We start from the raw sequence: 23,091 nt of genomic DNA, 5'->3' as shown, positions 1-23,091 counted from the left end.
CAGCTGCTGAATCCACAGGGCTGGATCCAACTCCCATATTTATAACTTTCCTCCCTCTGAGCTGTGATTGGTTCAGTCGAGTCAACTTTCAGATGGTGGATGTGCAAAACCTGCGAGACTGTTTCCCCTTAATGGAAACTTCTGCACAGCTTCAGAAACAGCTACTGAGCATGTCTAGTAACTGCCACCCCACCTCCCTATGTCTGGATGTTTCTGGGCTCTTGGAAGTTGTTCTGCCCTGTTCTCTCTCCATGTGCAGAGAGACAAAGGATTCAAATAAAATCCATATCTTCTCCCCTCCTTGGGACTGAAGAAAAATCTAACACTGCAGAATAAGCAAGTGGGTTACGTAGAGAAGTCTTGACTTATACATGCCATGTCAAAGAAGGAAGTATGCTCAGTTCAATTTAGATTGCACCTTCCCAAATGGAGCAGTATGATCATTAACTCTCTGATCTGATATCTGACAATTTAAGAGGTTATAACCTAATTTTTATAGCATTGGTAAAATCATGCTCTGGTTTACACCCTTTCCACCCGCCTTAACTTCAGTGAGGTTGTATGCAGTGTTAATCAGCCCTGTATCTTTTACATTGGATTTTCAAGGTCCTCCCAAACTTTTGGCAGGATCTTACAACATGATGTTATGTAGGGTTTTTCCCTGGAGTGTATTTTCTTGCTCTTGTTGATGTATCCAAGACTGATTGACTTATTTTTTTTAATAAACTTTTATTTTTGCTACCGATTCAATAAACACAAATGATGATTTACTGTGTTTGTCACTTGAGGTTAGTAGAAATATGAAAATGAGTTGTATAAATATATGTTCTGTTTCTTGAAACATTGCAGCATGGGTTTCTATTTGTTTTTGAAATAAACCCTTTTTGGGTATTGCTAGATAAGTGACCTGCACCATAAAGAGCGGTTCTTTACTGCACCAGGAATTTACTTTTAGACTAGTATTGGTGCTATTCCCAATACTTGCAGCAGGATATTTACTGTGGTAAATGTAACAACTGCAGACAGTAAATATTCAGTTTTTATTGGCACTCATTGCAAAGATTTATTTATTTTTAGCAGCAGAAACCCAGGTTTATTTTATAGGAATGTCATGTGTTGCGTACTAATTTAAAGGGTTGCTCTTGCTAGGTCTTAATTTTTTTTAATAGGGCTAAATATTTGCTCACACTGCATGAGAAAAATCTTCAGATAGCCGGGAAATTCTCTCTCTTTATTTTTTTTTTAAAAGAAGCTTTTGTTGGAGAGTTATATTTTGGATTTGATCATGATTTCAGAACGTATTATCTTGTTAAAATAAAAAATTGATCTACCAAAATGTGAAATTGACAATGCAATTAATCCTATAAAAAGTTTATGCTGCAGAGAGATGCAAGTCGATTCTTTTTAAATTAATCATTTTAATTTTAAATTAATTTCAAAGGTTGCTTTTATAGGTCTAACTTCTTTACTCTTTGCTATGTTCAGGACTCCACATTCCAGCATTACACTTCTTTTTAATTATCATTCCTTCACCTTGTCATTTCTCAGGGCATGAACTTTGCTTTTTAAAGTACAAGCATGTGGTATGTGGTCAGAATACTGGGCCACATGTTACGATGGGGTTTGTAGAATTCTGGTTTTGATCATATCTTCACCTCTTGTGATTAAAAACTAGGCAGTACCTTTGGGAAAAGGAATTGCTATCTCCTCTCCCACCTCAGGAGCTTTCCAAAAAGTTCTTCTGTAGAAGGGGAAAGGGTGGGGATTACAATATATTACAAAATGGTTAGTACTGAAACGTTAAATGACCCTGTTAATATGTTACACAAAGCTAAATGCATTAGTGACTTTGAAGTGTATAAATTGTGGGTTAAACTTGAGAAATCTAATCTCTTGAAACCAATGCTCAGTAGATCCTAATGGAAATAAATGTCTAAGAATTATAGCTACATAAAAACTCTATACAGAATCAAACCCAAATATGTGCTGCCCCAGTGTAGTCCTTCTCCTCACTCTATTCCCCTTCCCCCCACCCACCCTTTTACATCCTGCCAGGTCACTAGTACTAGTGTACTTTTAATAATAGGTGTCTGAGATAGAGAACAGCTAAATACTTAGCTGACTGATACAACTGGGGTTGAATTTAATGGCAATATACCCCTAACTAGGTCCTTCGGAAGGGCCAGATTGTGGCTGGCTGGTCTGCAAGTGTGTGTGATAGGATGGAGAGCATAAGTCGCCCCTATGCTCCTGCATAGTGGTTGAGTGCAGTCCCTGTATTTCCTGGAGCAAAGAACTCCAAAGAGGACAATGAGATCTGGGGAGATGCCAAGGTTCTACTCCTGTGCACCAGCTAACAGAACTGGTTGTGCACACATTGAGAAGGAAAAGGCCATAGCAACTCACATGGTGCATTGCTAAGCATAGGTGAGCTTCTCTCTGAGCCAGAATTCCACCTGAGCCGCCCAGAAGTCTTTCTGGCTCCACACTGACCCCAGCCTGCCAGATGTGCCTGTATGATTCAGTGAAGACCACAGCTGGGCAATACAAAAAGAGATGAAATTCAGTGTCCAGAAGAGCAAGGCAATGCATGTTAAAAGGAACAATTTTAATTCTTATAGAACCATAGGAGCTTCTCGATTAACTGTAACCACTGAGGAAAAATATATTGGTATCATTGTGGGCTGCTCTAGGAAAACAACCACTCAATGTGCAGCAGTATCCAAAGATGTCAAATTGTATTATGGAAAGGATGAAGAAAAATCCTTACAATATTGCAATGCCATTACCATGCTTTTGTTTTGAATATCCCGTACGCCTCTGGTCATCCCATCTCAGAAAGTATATTGCAAAAAACAACAGGCCTCAGAGGAGAGCAATGAAAATTATAAGAGGCAACGAAAATCTTCTGTATGAAAAGAGATTAAAAAGATTAGGACTACTTAAAGTAGGGCAGAAAAAAAAGAGGTGACTTGGTAAAGGGGTGTGTGTGTGTGTTTGTGTGTGTGTGTGTGTGTGTGTAATGATGATAATGAATAGAATCATAGAATACCAGGGTTGGAAGGGACCTCAGTAGGTCATCTAGTCCAACCCCCTGCTCAAAGCAGGACCAATCCCCACTTTTTGCCCCAGATCCCAAATGGATTGAACTCAAGGATTATACTCACAACCCTGGGTTTAGCAGGCTAATGCTCAAACCACTGAGCTATCCCTCTGAAGGTAGATCAAATTTAACCATTGTTGTAATACAAGAGCCAAAGCGACACCCAACGAAAAGAAAAGGCAACAAATTTAAACTGATAAAGCTTTTTGTACAAAGCATAATTAATGTGACCCTTGCTACCACAAGGTGTTATTGAGGCCAAGAGTTTAGCAGGATTCAAAAAGGATTATTGATATAAATTTATGTTAAGAATACAGCAGCTGTAGCAGACCAGGTAGAAATCTGAGATCTTCCATCATGCTTTATGATGGCAAGGGTTCCTACATTTTTCTGTGTGGACTGCCTTGTAAGGCCGAGGATTGCTTGTGAGCCAGATGCCCTCTCATTTGTGATTCCACAGCGTACCTATGACAGTTACATCAGTTGCTGACATGGAAAACTACTGTTAGGAAAGCATGTAATGTCTTTTAATGTCTTTCAATGTCATGTTAGGAAAGCGTAGGCTGTCTTGCAATGTCTGGAAATGAGGAGACAGCATCATGTGACCAGTGGCCTCTCTGCAGACAAGTGTTCACAGGCCATAGTTTGGGAACCTCGGCTTCGGAATATCAACGGAAGTTAGAAAAAAAACCTTCTGATTGTTTTTCTCCATTGTGTAGGTTTAAGTGGTTGTTTGAAACCGCTGGTAGTGGACGCCTTAGAAGGCAAGGTGCTAAACTAGGTGGACCATTGGTGTGGTCCAGTATAACAGTCCCTATGGTTTTTGGGTTTTACACAGAGGGCGGGAGGGAGGAAAAAAAAAAACCTAGTTAAAAATTCCAAAATTCAGTGAATGGTTGGATGCTGGAATAAATCCAGGCCAGATGGATTTAGAAGGTGGAGAGCAGGTGTAGTAGTATAGTGATAAATTTATATATACACCACTTGTGTGGAGGTGATAGCCATGAGATGAACTGTGATAAATCATCCACCTTAGCCAAGCCTCCCTGCCTTCTGCTCACCAATCCATTTCCCCTGAGATTTATTTCCAACCCAAGAACAGCTTCAAGCAGACCCTTTTTTTTTAAATCACATCTACCTGCCAAGTACCAGCCTCCCAAATCTGGTACTTCCCACCTAAAAATTACCGCTGCCCAAAGCCTAGAATGGGAAGATTCAGTCCTGAATCAGAGGTACTTCTGTAACATCACAGTGTCACAGATTTAGGATCCAATAGCTGGTGCAGAGATAGAAGGTGGGAGCTTTTTGCCATTGCGAAATGGGCCCACTGCTTGGTTCTAGCCCTAGAGGAAGCTGCAGGGTTGGAATTTAAAATAGCAATATAATTTTATGGATAGAAAAACTACACCTGGGTAATGTAGCAGTCAGAAACTCACACTAATAAAAATCTTTTGTATTGCTCTCCACCATGATGCATTTTCTGTTTATTACATGCTTGTGCATATTCTCGCATGGGACATCAGCTCCACATATGGGGCGTGCATGATCTTTGCCTTTAAAATGTTATAACCTCTGTAAACACTAACCAATTTTCCCTTTGGTATATCTTACAGAGAGACTGCCACAGAGTTAGCTGGAACATTACCAAGGTAAGCAAGCTGTTCTAAACTAATCTGTATATCTGCTTCTGGTAGCTGCTGAAAGAAGCACAGCCTCTTGAGCCAGAGCATCATTCTTTCATGTAGAAACCTGTCAGGGTGTGGGGAGGCAACATGGGTATATGGAGAAAACAGCATTTTGATTTCTTTGCCCAGTAAAATGGCTGTAAAGAGCTGTGCACCCCCCCCCCCCCGCAAAACGGATCATTTTTAAATCAACATGTTTAAACCGCTTTGAGGCTCAGCTCAGTTGGCTACCACCTGAAGAAACGGATCCCAGATTTGGTTTCCTGCCATGTTCAAACTATGTATGTTGTAGGTGATTTCGATGTTGCCTTGTATTTTATCAGTAAGGGAAAAGTTGGTTGTGAAGATCCAAATGTTCTTTCATTGGGAAAGCAGAAGAACCATATAGATCCGATCTTCCAACCTTTCAAAGAATGGGTGAGAGAAGACTACCTCCTTGTGGTCAGAGGAGACAAATATAAGACTGTAATCATGGAGATGAAAATTATTCAAACCACTGAAAAAATATGGGGTGGCATTACATTCTGAATATCAAGGAACAATGCATGTGTTCCTTTTGCATCTCATTTCACCCCAGCTTCTTTATTATTGAATTGTGTGGGGTTTTTTTTAACAAGCTTAGTTATTTTTCGGTGAATATTATATTGTAGTTTGACATTTATATTCATAATGAAAATATGTAAAATGCAAACCATAAAATCCTCTTTGCAATTATAAAATCATTTTTTAACAACATGGTGGTAAAGATATTTGACACATCAGCTATGTCTCATTCTAAGGCAGCTAAAAAAAATGCTTAACTTTTTTGGAGGGTCATGTGAGATCCAAATGTTTGTTCATTGGACAAGCAGGAGAACCACATTTGTTTATGGTGAGAACCATGGCTTGACTTAATTCCAACATATAGTAACAAGGTGTATTTTTCCTTCATTTGACAGATATTTTTCTTTGGTTGTTTTCCAGGAATGTTTGCAGGTACACACAACCTAGCTTGAATATAGCTAGGTCTTTCAGCTATTATTCTCTTTTTAGGTTTTCTGTCCTTTATTATCTTCAAATGTGCAATGAAATATGTTGGTGCAATTTAACAAGGCATCTGAAATTCTGTTTATTCTCTGGCTAATGATCTGTGTGGTACATGACACTTAGGGATTTTTATTCTTTGTAGTCATAAAGGAATGCTTACAATTCTGCATCTGGGAAAAATGAAAATAGAGATTCAACAGCAGCTGACTAGTTAATCCTTGCTTGAAGACACTGGTATTTACTATGTTTCATAATCATTTAGTTGTGTCATTTTCCTTAGTTTTAGGGGTAGAGTATGTCCAATCTGATTGCACTGCATGTCATTAACTTAACTTTGACTTGCCATTAGTTGACAATATGAAGTGAAAATATGAAACCTTTGTACAGCAGAAGTGAATTCTACCCTGGTAGTTTTAAATGCTTTGAAGTTAAAATGAGAAATCTACACTAGGAGCTTGAGTAAGCATCCAGTTTCTATCTCACTGCTAATGGAAACCTAACTGTGTGTTTGAATTCTTGCCACAGCTGAAATTAAAGTCTGGTGGTAATATGTCACAAGTAGAAATTAGATTATATGAGCAATGTGCATGAGGCATTGTAATTGTATTATAAATATTAAAGCCAATGATCTTGTCTAGATTAAAACAAATGTTTACAGCTGTGTGAGTGTTGGCATTCTTCTTCTAATCTTCAAGCTTTTTTCTGGTGTGACCTGTCGTTGCTTTTGTTTCAGTAGTAGACTTCTTTGATTTACTCTTTATTGATTAGTTTTTGGTATATTCTTTGTTCAAACTGCAAATGAATACTTTTGATATTAACGATTCATAAATTTAGAATCTAATCCAAGAATTTTTTTCTTCTGTCGATGCTGATTTTCTTCCCAAAATGATTCATTTCAATAGACACAATTTTAGGTATTGGGATTTTAAAAATGTAAAAGAAATAACTGTTCTTTTGTAGATACTGTGCTATCCACACATTTGCCTAATGAGACAAACAAACAAAAAAGGCCACTCCGCCGCAGTTCAGAATATTAAAACTTATTTATGTAACTAAACAGAGAAAAGTCATTATGTTTACAAATAGTCATAAACATATATGTGATATAAATTGTTCAAATCCTTTCCTTCATTAGTAAATTGGCCCAAAAGAATCTCCTCTTTAACCCTTCCGAGCCTATGGCAGTGTGTATTTGTGTATGCTATGTATTTGTCTGCTCATCTGAAGGATGTCAGCATTTTCAGGGTTAATGGTGCCTCCAGGGGTTTTCTGGCTTTGTCAACATACTAAAAATAAATATTCTTTCCAAATTTGTGCACAGATTAATTGGATTATATATAAAAAAGTGCGTGCTCCAATTTCCCAGAAAAGAGTTAATAAATTAGGAAACATGTTTTCTTTCTCTCCTGTCCTAATTAAGAGACTCATAAGTGTGTGTTCAAAAAGTAAAGGTAAGAAAAGAATCCCTGTTAAAACACAGGAGGGTGGGTTGTTTGGTTTTTTTCATGTTGGCATCAGCCATCAAATGCTGTTGAGCATTTTCTGAATAATCATTTTAAATAGGAAGACACGTTTTCTTCTGATTTACTTAGCCAGAAGATTCACCAACAGATTTCATAAGTGCTTAGGGTCAAGATGGACAAAAATTGAAAAACTGAGTTTTGTAAACTTCTGTTAGAAGGAAATTTAATGGATAATTTTGTGTTTGTAGAAAAATATAAATTAGAAACAAATACATGATGGGATTAACTGCAAGAACTTGATAGCTAGGTTTTATACTACGTGTCTTTTTCTTTACTGCCTTATTTCTGTTGATATGTTTAGATAATACAGAATAGAGAGAGAATTGATTTTAAACTTAAAATGCAATAGATTCAACTTCATTATTTTATTTATATATATATATATATAATATATATAAAAGCCCATGGATTTTTGTTTTTCGAAGAAAGGTTTTCTATGTATAACAGCACATCAAAGAAAAGATCTTCATAATATTGTTAGGTTGTTCATTGCATGACCTATTTAGAGTACTCAGATTATTCTTGTTGTAGACTACATAATTAAATTTTAAATGGAACATGATAAAGAAATTATACTGGTGATCTCCGGAGACTTGAATACCCTATTTGGCTCTTTACAAGAGTGTAGCAAAGGCATATTTTAAAATTTAATAAAGGTCTGGCCTCATTTTTTCCTTTTAGATTTTCTAGAGCTGCTGTGCCAATCCTGTTCCAAAGCTACTTTTGCAGATCTATACTATCTACATGTTACCTGAAATAACAGATCAAAATACAGTTCTTAAAAGCATGTTTATCTTGACTTGAGAAATCCTTTATTTAAGCATGATACAGTATAGCTGATCAATCAAACTAGTCTCATAAAACCTACAGTGCCTGAATTGGTACCTGTAGAAAATTGGGCTTCATCTTGTTTAGGTAACATTTGTGTTGTCCTTAGAACTTATCAAGCAAAAGAGGCAGAGTCTTATTTTGGAGCAACAGGCATTTTGCAGTGTAGACTGCCTATTCTCAGAGCATAAATTGCACTCCATGAGGGGGTCAAAGAGACAAGACAGCACAGCCAAGGAACAAATAAGAATACTTGGCTTCCACATCTAAGGAGCCGTTCTCATCTCTAGGGTAAATAAAACATGTTTCCTAACCTTCCATGCTTTTTTTTATATATATATTTAAAGAGAAATAATCTGTATAAAATCCTATATTTTAAATATTTATCTCTTTACTATTATACTAATAACAGCTTAGGTTATTACTGCTAAAAGAAAATTTAAGATCTTATTAACTTGCTATGTTTTGTGCTGCTGGTTTAATTTTGCGTTTCATTCATCAGTACTTGGGAGAATGAAGTGAACCGGTCACTTCCTGTAGTAACCCAGGGCTCTTGTTTGCATTTCCAGAACTCCAGGGAAATGTGTAAAATGCCTGTGTAAATGAAAGTAAGAATAGATCCAAGAGCTGTTGTTGAAATTTGATCAAAATTTGAGTAAGGTTTTTTTTTATTATACTATGTTAGTAATTGGCCTCTTCAAAAAATAAACAAATAAATAAATAAAAAAAGAAAGAAGAAGAAAAGGAAAAGAAGATGTGGGGGGGGGGAAGCAAAACAAACATCTGCATTAAAAATATAATAGATGTTAAAATACAAAGCACCTAAAGAAGACAGGGACCTACAGTATTAAAATACAGGCTAATAGTCTGTATGTGTGTTTAAACAATATATATATATATATATATATATATATATATATATATATATATATATGTGATCAGCTAAAATCAAGGTTTACAGTACATTATGACTTTGAATTTCTTGGCATGCATTTGGGATTTGTGTGTAAAATTTCCAAAGGTGCACAAGTCCCATTTTCAAAAGAGACTGGCTCATTTAGGCACAAAGTCTCACTGAGAATCAATGGGACATAGGCTACTAAGTGCCTAAGTCACTTTGACAATGGAATGTAGGCTCTGAGTATGCTGAAGTAGGCTTTTGAAAATTTTACACACAACTTCACTTTTATTGAAATATAATACAGTTAGGCTTTTATCTAAAGGGAAAAATAAAATTGACAACCCACCATATGACAGGCAAAGTGAAATCTCTTGATTGCTAACTGACAGCCATTTTTATGATACCATTGTGTTATGGAATGATCTGTCTTCCAAGGAGCTAAGTATACAAGACTTTGAAACATTGCTGCCTTGACAGACATAATCCAAGTAACTGCTTGTAAATTCTGGGTGAATTATAAAATCTGTGTGGTTATTTCACATTAGTTAATAAAACATCCATGAAGATTTTAATGAAAATATCATCATAAAAAGGAACATTTGTAATAGTAGTAGCAGAGAGTTGATTAAAGGCCTCCTTGAGATTCATATTGCCTCGCTTCCATTAATCCAAACAAAACCCGGTTTATAGGATCATCTTCATTGCGTGTCACTCCAATTGTGCCACCATGCCCTCCCTTTAAATTTTTTCACTGATTGTTAAACAGCATAAAGTTCAACCTTCTTTTCTTTAAATTCAAGATCGTCCACAACTCTGACCTTCTTTGCCATTCATGTCTCTTATCAAGACACCCAGTGCTCTGCCAGTGGTACCAGTCTTGAACACCCATTGTCCGCTTCTTCCATATATATCTCTCTGCTTTCTTCTACTCTGCCTTTACCCATGAAACCCTGTATAGAAATTGTCCCGCCAGTTATTGGGCTCAATACAGTAATTACTGGTGTAATTCAGGAGCTTGGACTAGATGCTCATGATGCCTTTAAAATCCATTAATTAGTTACAGTTTCCTTTTCCTCCTGCAAATCCCTTCTCAAGATGCCCTTCCACTCTGATAGGTCAACTATGATCTCTCGGTTGGGTGGCAGTTGGGAATAGCTGATACTGATGATTATTTTTATTTCAAATTATTTGGATCCTTTCAGTTGTTCCCATACTAGTCTCTGTGAAAACATGATCTTATTGTTTACCTCGTCCTCCTTCCCCACTATCTTCCTATTGTTTGCTTATGCTCTCTTTTTGTGTGTTATTTCAAACCACCTTTTCAATTTTAGGATGCTCAATCTGTGACACATTATAAAGGCAGGGTTTTCAGAGGTGCTCTGCACTTTCTGAAAATCCGATCCTTTTAAGACCTCTCAAATTGGGCAAACTAAAATGGAGGCTTCCAAAATCACTCATCACTTTTGGAAATCTTGTCCCTAATCTTTCGATGCCTAAGTTCCCCATTTGTGAATGGATACTTCCTTTGTCTTGTTTAGTTAGCTTTAGGGAAGAGACTGTCTATTACTGTGGATCTAAATGGCACAACGAAGCCATGATTTTGAGGGGGGGTCTCCAGGCACTACTATAATACAAATAATAAATAGTAATTTCTTTGCTATGGCAGAACACTTAAGTTGATTTATTTGAAATGTACTGTGCTTTTGAACAAATTATACCAAAGTTATCAGTTAATTTTCTGAAATTTTTCAAGTAAAGCTCCAACAACCTTAATAAGTAGGTTGAATATTTGTTTGTTCAGGTACATACTGAAACAATTTTATCTTCTTTCAAAACTATTTTTTCAGATGATGTTAGTCATGAAACACATTGATTTATGTGGTCTATGAAATTCACCATTTGTGTAATGAAAAGAGGCAATTTTCCATGGAGGAAAAAATAGTATTCTTCATAATCCATAATGTTGTGTAGGATCTGATTTAATTTCTGAAGAGGTATTTTTAAAACCTACGAAGGAAACTGTTTGCAGATTAAAATAAAAAGGACAGAGGGTGATTTACTATCCAGATAAATTTTCTAGTGATCGTTCCAGGTAAAATTTTCAAAAGTGCCAGAGTTACTTAGTGCCAGATTTAGATGCCTAAAGATGCAAATAGGCCCTTTGAGTGATCTTGAAAATTCCACTGGCACCTAACTCCCCTAAATACCTTTTAAAATCTGACACTTAGCCTCCCAACTTACTTGAAAATTTTACCTTACATCTTCAAAAGTCCTCTGACCAACAGCCTAGATGGTCATTGGCAGGTGGTGAAAGTAGTTGTTGATTCAAATGATGGGTAATTTGATAGAGTAACCGTCTCCCTTACTTGAATGAATTTGGTTTTGCATCATCTCCAAGAGTCTGGTAGGTTTTATCCACATTTTACACTTAGGGAGCCAGAGTTACATTCATTTTTATTCATCTATCCCAGACTCCTAGGTACCTTTTTAAACTTATGTTTAAAACTATAGCAATCCAAAGATGTCCAGTGCTTTGTGTGGCAGAAATGAAAAGAACTCAGCTGATTCACATTCCTGAGGGTGAATCCCAAGATGATGATTTTATTTGTACAATGCCTAAAGAGTGTGAAGTGCTTTATAGAACACATTAAATACATTGTCCTTTTTTCTAGGAGGCCTCATAGCCGAATTTTAAGGCAAGGCACTATGAATGTGAACGCTAAAAACCAGGGAGAGAAGAAAAGAGAATATTTGTGAGGATTAAAATAGTAAGACTGAGTGGTTACTTATGTACGCTTCTTAATGGTACTACTTTGTTAATGTAAATGTACACTGGGCTACGGAGAACTTTTAATGGACATGGGATTAATATTTCTTGGCTTCGCACAACAAGGGAGCCTTTTTTAAAAGGCTGAATGATAAGAGGGAAGGAGGCCTAGCAGAGTGGGATTTGGAAAGTCATTTCATGCGTAGGAAACAGCATAGAAGATGATGTGGAAAGTGAAGGGTCAATCCTTGCTCTCTCCAACTAGGCCCCCATTCAGCAGAGATCAATAGAAATACTCATGTGCTTAAAGTTAAATACATGCTTAAACACTTTGCTGAATCAGGGCCCTAGTGCTCAAGCTCACCCAGAATAGTATCCTTTAGAAACTTGGTGCTGATGATGGGGCTTGTGTGAGTAATTTTTGGGAATAATTTCAGACCTAGATATAGATTTGGAAACTAAATAATAAGGTGAATATCTGAGGTTGGCGCAGGAAAGAAGGCTAGCAATTTAGGTCAAGGAGATGATTCGTTAGTATGATTGTGTAGAGAACCTTTCATTTCTGATCTATCCCTGGTAAGAGTTTATACCAACTGATGTCTATTTGACAACCTATTTGAAATGAGTTGGTGACATCAGTCCATTTATTTACATTCGCATCACCTAACAATGGTCAGCATAGACCAGGAGTAAGGCATGTTGATGGACAAAGTGAAGAAGTTTGCATTGCCGCTCCTTGTGTAGTAGATAAACATGAGACTTCAATCTAGCCTCTTTTCTCAGCAGTGCTTTTGCTCATTTTAATGTACACAAATCAACTTTATTTATAAAGTCTAATAATTAGAGAAGCAATGTAACAATTATTTTAATTCGAAAAGATCCTGCTATGAATTATGTACAAGTCTTTAAGAATTCTAAATAAAATATTTAAAAGATCAAAAGTGTAATACTTCTCCCCAGTGTTCAAGGTTAACAGCTTATATTTCATCTACATTATATTAAAAACATATTTTTATTGGAGTCTATAAATGTTAAACGTTTTTAGGAGACAATGATCATAATGGAACTGAATGCAAAACTGTGGACAAAATTTCAAAGCAAAAATTAGTGATTTTTTTTTGCATGTTTCCGTTTTTGGATGCCAATTTGAGATACCTCTTAGCGTCAATGAGAATACTCACATGAGTAAGGGTTGCCAGGATTGGGTCCTTAGGTATCGCCACAAGAGCAAGATAACAAAGAACATAAAACAAGACAAGGTTTTAATAGGGCTAAAACGCACACATGCCAGGCCAGATCTTCAGCTGGTGGGGTAGCACTGGTGGCTGTTAAGGGTGCAACGCCATTTTAAACCAGTTGAAGGTCTGGCCCATTTTTCCTTAAATTTCCTGTGACTCCCAGTAGGCTTTGCAATAGGTGGCACGCACAGCGTTTCTACCACAGCAAAATGAAAACTTTGCAATTAGATTAGTTGGGCTATCATGGAATATATTTTTCATCCAGACGTTGGAATCTTTACAAAATTAGTGTAGCTTCCTGCTGGGAATATTTATTTGTCAGCACAGGAGTTATGCTGTTTTGATCAGGTCCGAGTTACATTTGTTTTAGTTATTCTGAAGTTCATGGGAGTATACTGAGGAAGAGGCAAGAGACATGGAGGTTTGTATCTCATATGAGAACAAAGACTTTGCCACCCAACATTTACTCTGGCCTCCGCTCAACATTCCCTTCTTGAGATTTAGAGAGAGAGAGAGAAATAAAAGACGATCTGCACTTTTAGATCTCAAAACTGCAAACACTGACATGCTTAACGGGCGTCTGTTACTACTCCTGGCGGTAAGATTAAGCATGTGCATGAATGCTTGCAGCATTAATTAGTAGTCAGACCTTTCTTTCAAGGGACACCTCTTTCAAGTCAGGATAGTAAAGCAATATACACATATAAAAACTAAATATTGGTCCACATTTGATTTGGCAGCGTCCTTTGAAAAGATACTGGCTGGGATTTTTTTTTTAAATGTCTGACTAAAATTTAGGCTCCCGCGTCTGTACTGAAACCCCCCCAAAAGGGGTTTGATTTTCAAAAGCTCTGAGTCCCAGCAGCTTCAACTGAAGTCAGTGGCCGTTGCAAGCGCTCAGCGCCTCTGAATCCCAGGCCATTAATTTAGGTGACTGCTGGGGGGACTTTCAATGGCACAAATGTGAGTTAAGGGCCCAACTGCCAGTTGCACTTTTGAGAATCCCTCGGCAGGTTTGGATCCAGGAGCCTGACTTTAAGCATCCGTTTTTTAAAAATCTTGGTTGATGAAATTGGCTGCTATCGCAGGCAGGTGCTTATGCCAGCAGTGACTTTTTTGTCTCACTCAATGCTGAGTTTCGTTTCAGGATCACATGATATGAGGGACCAGAAGTTTTGCTGCTAGGAAGTTTTATTTAACAGCAATGAAATATTAGTATTCATGTCATGAATAATTGAGTCCCCAGATGTTCTCATTCTGTATCAATGACTGTGGACAATGACACTAGATAGACTGGTTTCAGAGTAGCAGCCATGTTAGTCGGTGTCCGCAAAAAGAACGAGGGGTACTTGTGGCACCTTAGAGACTAACAAATTTATTAGAGCATAAGCTTTCGTGAGCTACAGCTCACTTCAACAGATGCATGCAGTGCAAAATACAGTGGGGAGATTTTAAAAACACAGAGAACAGGAAACAATGGGTGTTACCATACACACTGAATCATCATAGAATCATAGAATATCAGGGTTGGAAGGGACCTCAGGAGGTCATCTAGTCCAACCCCCTACTCAAAGCAGGACCAATCCCCAATTAAATCATCCCAGCCAGGGCTTCGTCAAGCCTGACCTTAAAATCTTCTAAGGAAGGAGATTCTACCACCTCCCTAGGTAACGCATTCCAGTGTTTCACCACCCTCCTAGTGAAAAAGTTTTGCCTAATATCCAACCTAAACCTCCCCCACTGCAACTTGAGACCATTACTCCTTGTCCTGCCCTCTTCTACCACTGAGAATAGTCTAGAACCATCCTCTCTGGAACCACCTCTCAGGTAGTTGAAAGCAGCTATCAAATCCCCCCTCATTCTTCTCTTCTGCAGACTAAACAATCCCAGTTCCCTCAGCCTCTCCTCATAAGTCATGTGTTCCAGACCCCTAATCATTTTTGTTGCCCTTCGCTGGACTCTTTCCAATTTATCCACATCCTTCTTGTAGTGTGGGGCCCAAAACTGGACACAGTACTCCAGATGAGGCCTCACCAATGTCGAATAGAGGGGGACGATCACGTCCCTCGATCTGCTCGCTATGCCCCTACTTATACATCCCAAAATGCCATTGGCCTTCTCGGCAACAAGGGCACACTGCTGACTCATATCCAGCTTCTCGTCCACTGTCACCCCTAGGTCCTTTTCTGCAGAACTGCTGCCTATCCATTCGCTCCCTAGTCTGTAGCTGTGCATTGGGTTCTTCCATCCTAAGTGCAGGACCCTGCACTTATCCTTATTGAACCTCATCAGATTTCTTTTGGCCCAATCCTCCAATTTGTCTAGGTCCCTCTGTATCCTATCCCTGCCCTCCAACGTATCTACCACTCCTCCCAGTTTAGTATCATCTGCAAATTTGCTGAGAGTGCAACCCACACCATCCTCCAGATCATTTATGAAGATATTGAACAAAACCGGCCCCAGGACCGACCCCTGGGGCACTCCACTTGACACCGGCTGCCAACTAGACATGGAGCAATCACTACCCGTTGAGCCCGACAATCTAGCCAACTTTCTACCCACCTTATAGTGCATTCATCCAGCCCATACTTCTTTAACTTGCTGACAAGAATACTGTGGGAGACCGTGTCAAAAGCTTTGCTAAAGTCAAGAAACAATACATCCACTGCTTTCCCTTCAGTAATCTCATCATAGAAGGCGATTAGATTAGTCAGGCATGACCTTCCCTTGGTGAATCCATGCTGACTGTTCCTGATCACTTTCCTCTCATGTAAGTGCTTCAGGATTGATTCTTTGAGGACCTGCTCCATGATTTTTCCGGGGACTGAGGTGAGGCTGACTGGCCTGTAGTTCCCAGGATCCTCCTTCTTCCCTTTTTTAAAGATTGGCACTACATTAGCCTTTTTCCAGTCATCCGGGACTTCCCCCGTTTTCAAAGATAATGGTCAATGGCTCTGCAATCACAGCCGCCAATTCCTTTAGCACTCTTGGATGCAACTCGTCCGGCCCCATGGACTTGTGCACATCCAGCTTTTCTAAATAGTCCCTAACCACCTCTTTCTCCACAGAGGGCTGGCCATCTATTCCCCATGTTGTGATGCCCAGCGCAGCAGTCTGGGAGCTGACCTTGTTCGTGAAGACAGAGGCAAAAAAAGCATTGAGTACATTAGCTTTTTCCACATCCTCTGTCACTAGATTGCCTCCCTCATTCATTAAGGGGCCCACACTTTCCTTGGCTTTCTTCTTGTTGCCAACATACCTGAAGAAACCCTTCTTGTTACTCTTAACATCTCTCGCTAGCTACAGCTCCAGGTGCGATTTGACCCTCCTGATTTCATTCCTACATGCCCGAGCAATATTTTTATACTCTTCCCTGGTCATATGTCCAACCTTCCACTTCTTGTAAGCTTCTTTTTTATGTTTAAGATCCTCTAGGATTTCACCGTTAAGCCAAGCTGGTCGCCTGCCATATTTACTATTCTTTCGACTCATCGGGATGGTTTGTCCCTGTAACCTCAACAGGGATTCCTTGAAATACAGCCAGCTCTCCTGGACTCCTTTCCCCTTCATGTTAGTCCCCCAGGGGATCCTACCCATCCGTTCCCTGAGGGAGTCGAAGTCTGCTTTCCTGAAGTCCAGGGTCCGTATCCTGCTGGATAAGGAGAGTGATCAGGTAAGGTGAGCTATTACCAGCAGGAGAATGGGGGGTGGGGGGAACCTTTTGTAGTGATAATCAAGGTGGGCCATTTCCATCCGCAAAAAGAAAAGGACTACTTGTGGCACCTTAAAGACTAACTAACAAATTTATTTTAGCATTGATTATCGCTACAAAAGGTTGTGCGCCGTGCCCCCCTCCCCCCCGCTCTCCTGCTGGTAATAGCTCACCTTACCTGATCACTCTCTTTACAGTGTGTATGGTAACACCCACTGTTTCATGTTCTCTGTGTACATAAAATCTCCCCACTGTATTTTCCACCTCATGCATCCGATGAATTGAGCTGTAGCTCACGAAAGCTTACGCTCAAATATCTTGACTCTAAGGTGCCACAAGTCCTCCTTTTCTTTTTACTAGATAGACTATGACAGCATGAATTGGTTTTGGGGTTTTTTTTTAACCTGTAAAGCAGCTGTGGCTTTTTAACTGGTTACTAGGAACTGACGTTGCAGGCAGAGCAGCTGTAAAAAGGGCCTTTTCATTTTCATGCAGAATAAGTAAAATAAAAACGACAGAAATAGCCTTTCTTCTACCTGCTCCCACCCAAACTGAAATAGCAGAGGTGTCTTTGATGTAACCATTGAATTTGTAGAGGCGCTCAAGAGAAAAAGATACTGCTGGTTAACACTGAATAACCAGAATGTAGTAATAAAAATAATTGCCTTAGCAAAGGCCACCTGCTGACTTTCTTGGGGTTTATGTCCAAAATATTGATTTTAAAAAATAGCACAGAAGGGAAGGTTTTGACCCTTAGAAGTATATGATAAAATGCAGGGAAATAATTTTGTATTTGCTTTAATAATAAGTGAAACAATACACACTAACACGTCTAAGCCTGCTAATCCTGGTCCTTACCCCTAGGGAGTGAAATAGTTAAAGAATTACTTGTACGGCACCTAATGTGCTCTGAATGCAGAATATATGCCTGGGTTGCTAAATTGTTAAATCACACTGAATAATTTCTCTAATAATAGAATAGCGACCACACCTTTCATCGCAAGGAACCATGGCTCTGTACAAAACGCAGCCAGCCTAGTGGGGGATGGTGCCTCATGCAATAGGGTCATAGCATGCCACCTAAACTGCAGAAATGGAGGGGGAATGTGGATTTGTGCTCGAGTCAAAGAAAGTTCATATGCAGTTGTCATCCTACTGGCTGAATAAAAATAAAATCAATAAATAAGTCTCTCTTATCATTAACCTCGCCTATTCAGATCTATTTTCGGAGATGCTTTTGAGTTCTTGCTTTACAGTTCTGTCTTGTGAATCTGGTCAACGTTGCCAAAGCGTATGTGAAATCAGTGTGAAGGACAGTTGCTGAGACTTTTAATCAGCATTTTAAGGCTCAGGTCTTCTTAGTTAAAGAAGCCAAGGCATGATGAAGCTCTTATTTAAATGTTTCAGTGTTGATATTTTCCCTCTATTATAGTATGGAAACTCTCTAAGGAAGCTCAGCAGTTATATGATTTGAGCAAAAAGCAAATATGCCCCCCAAAGGGATAGTAGACATGCAGAAGTGGGAGAGGAAATTCTGTAATAAAAAGGCCTTCAGTCAAACAGCAGTTATGCATCTGTCCTCTCAAAAATTGAGAGGCGGAGAAGATTGCTGTGGTTTAAAGCTGACATTGATTAGCTCTAAGTTCTGCATAAACTCGGCTTATGATTCCATTCTCTCTCCAGTGTCTCAACTTTATAGAACCATCATAAGCCTGTAATGATGTGTCTGAAAAGGGAGTGAGGGTGGCAGATGGGAAAGTTTCAATGGGAGGCAGGAGGAAGCATACTTTGGGGACTGCATAAGTTTAACTCGTGTACATTGCAACTGCTTTCAGTGGTCCTAAACAGCTATCGGAAGTGAATGAGAGAATTGGCTTCTACTTTGTCATTGCTGTGCCTTGGGAATGATTGACTTCCTTTTGTGGCTCTATCTGTTAATGTAACATAAACGGAGAGTAATTTCACATCATGAATCTGTTGCCTGATGCCAGGAACATAACTACCGTCCTTGACATCTGTCTAGTTGAAAAATCAGAACTCAGGCAGATGTTGAGAATATGGCAGTCAAATCTGGTTGGCTTTTTGGATGCATGTGTTATAATTTGGGTATTATGTAAATTACATTTTATTATAGCATACTGGCAAATTTGCAGGGTGTTAGTAACAGATGTTTCACTGTATGAAATATGTGGCAGGAGCTCTAGGTGTACAGAGGAACATACAGCAAGAACAGTTGCCAAACAGCATAAGAACAGTGGTCCATGTAATGCAGCATTCTGTCTTCTGTGGTGTCCAGTACCTGCTATCTCAGAAGATGGTGCATGAAACCCTGCAGTAGGCAGTTATGGAATAACCTGTCCACAGGGCAAGCTTCTTCCAAACCTCCATTAGTTGGAAGATGATGTATGTTCTGCAACATAAGGGTTTATGTACCTTCCAAACCCCCTGGTGGTCTACTAATCCTTACAGTTGTAACTTTGGGTGGTATCAGTATGTCCAATCCTTTATTTTTTTTTTAATCCAGTTTTTAATGGTATCCTTAGAAATGAGCTCTACAGGATAATTATGTGCAACATTTTTTTTCTTTTATAGGATTCAAGTCTGCTGCTTTTTCCATTTCCTGGAATGTCCCCTTGTTCTTGTATTACGAGAGAGAGAGAGTAGCGGAGGGACCTTTTCAAATAGTTTGGCTAGACATCAGAGTACTGTATGGACTCCGACAAAATAAGAACAAGCCCAAAACTCAATTCTCACCTAAGCAAAACCACTAAATGGGGCTGGAAAAATTCCCTTTAATTCTTTAATTCAGATCTGGAAGTGTCAAAATACAGTAAGAAGCTAATTTCAAGGGGCTGGATCATGTAGTTTAATCTATTTGTTGTGGGGTTAACAAACTAATCTTCAAAATTTCAATGTAAATTGAGTAACTTATTCAGACTGGAGCATTCAGGGGCTGGTCTATACTGTAGAATTCTGTTGACATAGGTATGTTAGTCAGGGATGGGAAGAGATGTGCTCTCTGGCTGATGTAGCTGTGCCAACAGAGGTGCCTAGTGTAGACACAGTTACATCTAGAAAGTTGCGTTTTTACTGGTATAGCTTGTTTCAGTTGTGGGGTGTGATTTTACTATACTAGTACAAAGCACAGCTGTGCTGGTATAGCTGCCTCCAAACGAGGAGTCCGTTGCCGAAATAGCATACCGATATTCCTGTATTGGTAAAGCGTTTGTGTAGACGTGACCTGAGCCGTGCCCTCTGCTTTTCCTGTTGTCCCATTCTTTTGACAAGGAACTAGTCTTGAAGCAGTGGAGGTGGTTTAAAATGTTGGTGTTTATATGTTAATGGTGACACAGGGAAACACAGTATTGTGACATCCAAACCTACTGTCATTTGCAGAGTAAAAATCCTAACCAAGTAACGCACATTCAGGCCATATTAGCTTCAGCTCTAGAGTTTCTATGTGGCAGCAAGTGAGGCTAGCAACATCCTGCACAGGCTGTCCCTGCACTTGATGTGGTCCAGGGTTTTCCCAAGTTGGTGGAGCATGCCTCTACTATTACACCATGGATCTGCTGCACATACCTCCGGTAAGGTTTTTAGTTAAGCAAACAGAATTGTTCTGCTGAATTATATATGTAATGGGCTAAGGCAGACTTAAGGGTGTTCTTTAGAGTCAGAAGATGGCTGGGATTCTGATGTACTTTTAAACCATTTTAATTAGTACACACTAAGAAAACAGTATTTTGCCCATCCTCCTTTCTCCTAGCAATGGCACTGTGACCACCTTCTTTTATGGAATTAACCACACCTCAGGAGTCTGCTGGAAATTTGTTGTATTTATTTATTGAGGGGGTTGGCATTTCTGGTTCTGCTGTCGTAGAGACCCTGGACTGGAACAAATGTAAAATAATGATAGAAAAAGAACATACAAACACCTCTGAACTTTGCAGTTCTGATGAGGTTCTGAACTTCACCACCAGATTTACTCCTAAAGTGAGCTGATCAAAAATGTGGTCAGAATCTCCCAGAGTTTCCATGGAGTATAGATTTGGATTTGATGTGTGGGCTTGGGTCCAATTCTTCGTGTTAAAAATCAAATTGTAACTCAATATCTACAACCTTCAAGAAGCTCAATTTTTTGATGATTTCTAGAAATTGGCAATGATTCTTGGTGCTTCTGAATACATTCAACTGTCCCTGTCTGCTATTAGGGTCACACATGGTAAACTTTACATATTTTGTATGTAAATATGTCATTGACGGAGCATTGATCCTTGCAAGGAGCATTGTCCAGAAATGCAGAAGGCCCGTACTGAAACAAAAATGAAATAAAAAGACAATCCAGAATAGATATCCACATTTATCTTTTTGATAGCACAAAAGAAGAAAAAAGAAACATTGAACTTCTTAAGGACAGGGAAACCTTTATCCTGTTTTTCTGCTAGACTTTATACTAGTTGTTTGTTTTTGTTTTTGTTTTGTTTTTTACTCTCAAAACTGTGTGGCGCTTTTAAAGTGTTTGTTTTTATTTCTAAAATATAGAACTACAGTAATGTCCTGAGAACATTTGTGCACCACCCCTCAATATACTTACTTGGACATCAATGTGGAGTCATTTTGCAGTACACGATACATAGAGGAAGACATTTGCCCTGCTTCCAGGGGCTTACACTCTATATAGCCACAATGGCCGGTGCAACACTATGATGTCATCAATCATTCCTCCCCAGCAGGAGCCAAAGATTTATGATGCACAGCTGCTCCTCGTCCCCAAGAACTCTACCATGCAGACTGCCACAGGATCAGTGCTGGTGGCTCCCTTCCCACGTACTCACACAGAACCCCGTGGAAAAGTTGGGAGATGCTGTGAAAGCTAACTCTGCACAAATGAATAAACACCACCTAAGCAACCCACGGTCAACCAGGGTGTAAAATGTGCTGAGACTGGGAGAGATGAGGAGTAGAGTCCGCTATCTAATTCACTATGGACATCCCCATGCAGACCTTGCTGCATCTGGCAGTCAGGCACTACAGTGCTGCACAGTACATTTCAGATACATAATACACCGATTTTTCCATAGGGGATTAGCACTGTTTTCAGTTATGCATGATCATGTCAAAGGTGATTCGCTCACTTTCTGCAACATTCTCATCTCCGATCCATGCAGTGGATTTGAGTGTCTCCTCTTCCTACATGGACAGAGCTCCCACTTCTGCCAGAAAGAAAGCTGTGTATCAAAGATGGGAGGGTCCGTATTGTTATGGGAGTAGAATTTTCCTCTGAGTTCTTTCTGTTCATAAATTCTACCCTACATGCTCTCCCAAAACACAGCATCAACAACAAATCTCCTCCTTTACTGGTATTTCCTTTTGAGACATCATTCCCTTGTTTATCAGCTATTCAGTACACATTTTGGGATACTGAAACTCGATAACTGAAATACGATTTTTATAATGAAAAACCCCTGAGGGAAGCATGCAAATATACTGTAGAAAGCTATTGACATATTGTGCTCTATTCCCAGTGAGTGTATTAACATTTTCTAACAGAAAACAATATTAAAAATAAAATAATGCATGAGTGCGAATTCATGGGTCCTGAAGATAACATTGAAGTTATGATTGAAAACTACACACACACATTAACATGGTCCCCAGTGATGTATCAAGTTGAGACCTGGCCGTATTATAAAAACCTACCGCTATTGCCTGATCTGAGAGAATGTCTGACTGCTCCCCTGTTCTCAATAAAGTTTGTAACCATTTGAACTACCTACATGGGGAAAGGGGAATTCCACAGCTACAGATTGCACTTGGCTTCTGGTAAAAGGAGCTATTGATGGAGGGGTCCATGCTTGAAGGTTATGTTGTCGCCTGTGTAGGAGGAATGCAGGTGTGATTGTGATATGTAAATTATTTTAGACTCCTTCCAGAGGATTTAAATACATCTAGAATCCATCTAAAGGATTTAAAATAAAATGTAATTTAAAGTATGGAAGAAAGCTAACCTGCTCACACAGAGGATGCATCAATTAAAAGCATGTAACAAGAAAACAAGCACTGTGATCTATTCAAATAGAACTTCCCATGATAAAACCTGTAATTGCTTTAAACTTTTAAAATCTATATCTCTGCTCTCATCTCATCCTACGCACTCTGATATTCCTTATGTTCCTCACTCTCTTTTCTCAGAATGACTCTCCATATCCTTCTCCCACTCCCAGCCTTGGTCCTTCTTTCACCCTCTACACTTGGCACAGCCTTCCACTTCCCAAACATCAACCTACCCCTACCCCTCTCTCTCTCCC

At 39.1% G+C, this 23,091-nt stretch overlaps 1 protein-coding gene and 1 long non-coding RNA gene across 6 annotated transcripts in view; both read left to right on the top strand.

Moving 5' to 3' along the window:
- Nucleotides 1–23,091, top strand: part of CELF2 (CUGBP Elav-like family member 2) — a 713,224-nt gene that overhangs the window by 336,342 nt on the left and 353,791 nt on the right. For 4 of the 5 annotated variants that reach the window (XM_073328795.1, XM_073328796.1, XM_073328793.1 and 1 more), the window contains one exon: nt 4,717–4,752. Coding sequence is in view for 2 of the 5 variants with exons in the window: in XM_073328793.1 (XP_073184894.1) it covers nt 4,717–4,752 (36 nt within the window). In the remaining 3 variants the exon portion in view is untranslated. Of the gene's footprint in view, nt 1–4,716; nt 4,753–23,091 lie in introns of those variants that run through there. The other variant, XM_073328797.1, reaches the window with a different exon arrangement.
- LOC140905439 (uncharacterized) lies at nt 10,828–22,673 on the top strand. Its single transcript, XR_012156852.1, has 3 exons — nt 10,828–11,834; nt 19,376–20,370; nt 21,326–22,673. It is a non-coding gene; the product is annotated as an uncharacterized lncRNA (long non-coding RNA).

The sequence above is a fragment of the Lepidochelys kempii genome, chromosome 1 (assembly GCF_965140265.1).
Source record: "Lepidochelys kempii isolate rLepKem1 chromosome 1, rLepKem1.hap2, whole genome shotgun sequence".
NCBI lineage: Eukaryota > Metazoa > Chordata > Testudines > Cheloniidae > Lepidochelys > Lepidochelys kempii.
This window is presented reverse-complemented; position numbering and strand designations above follow the sequence as displayed.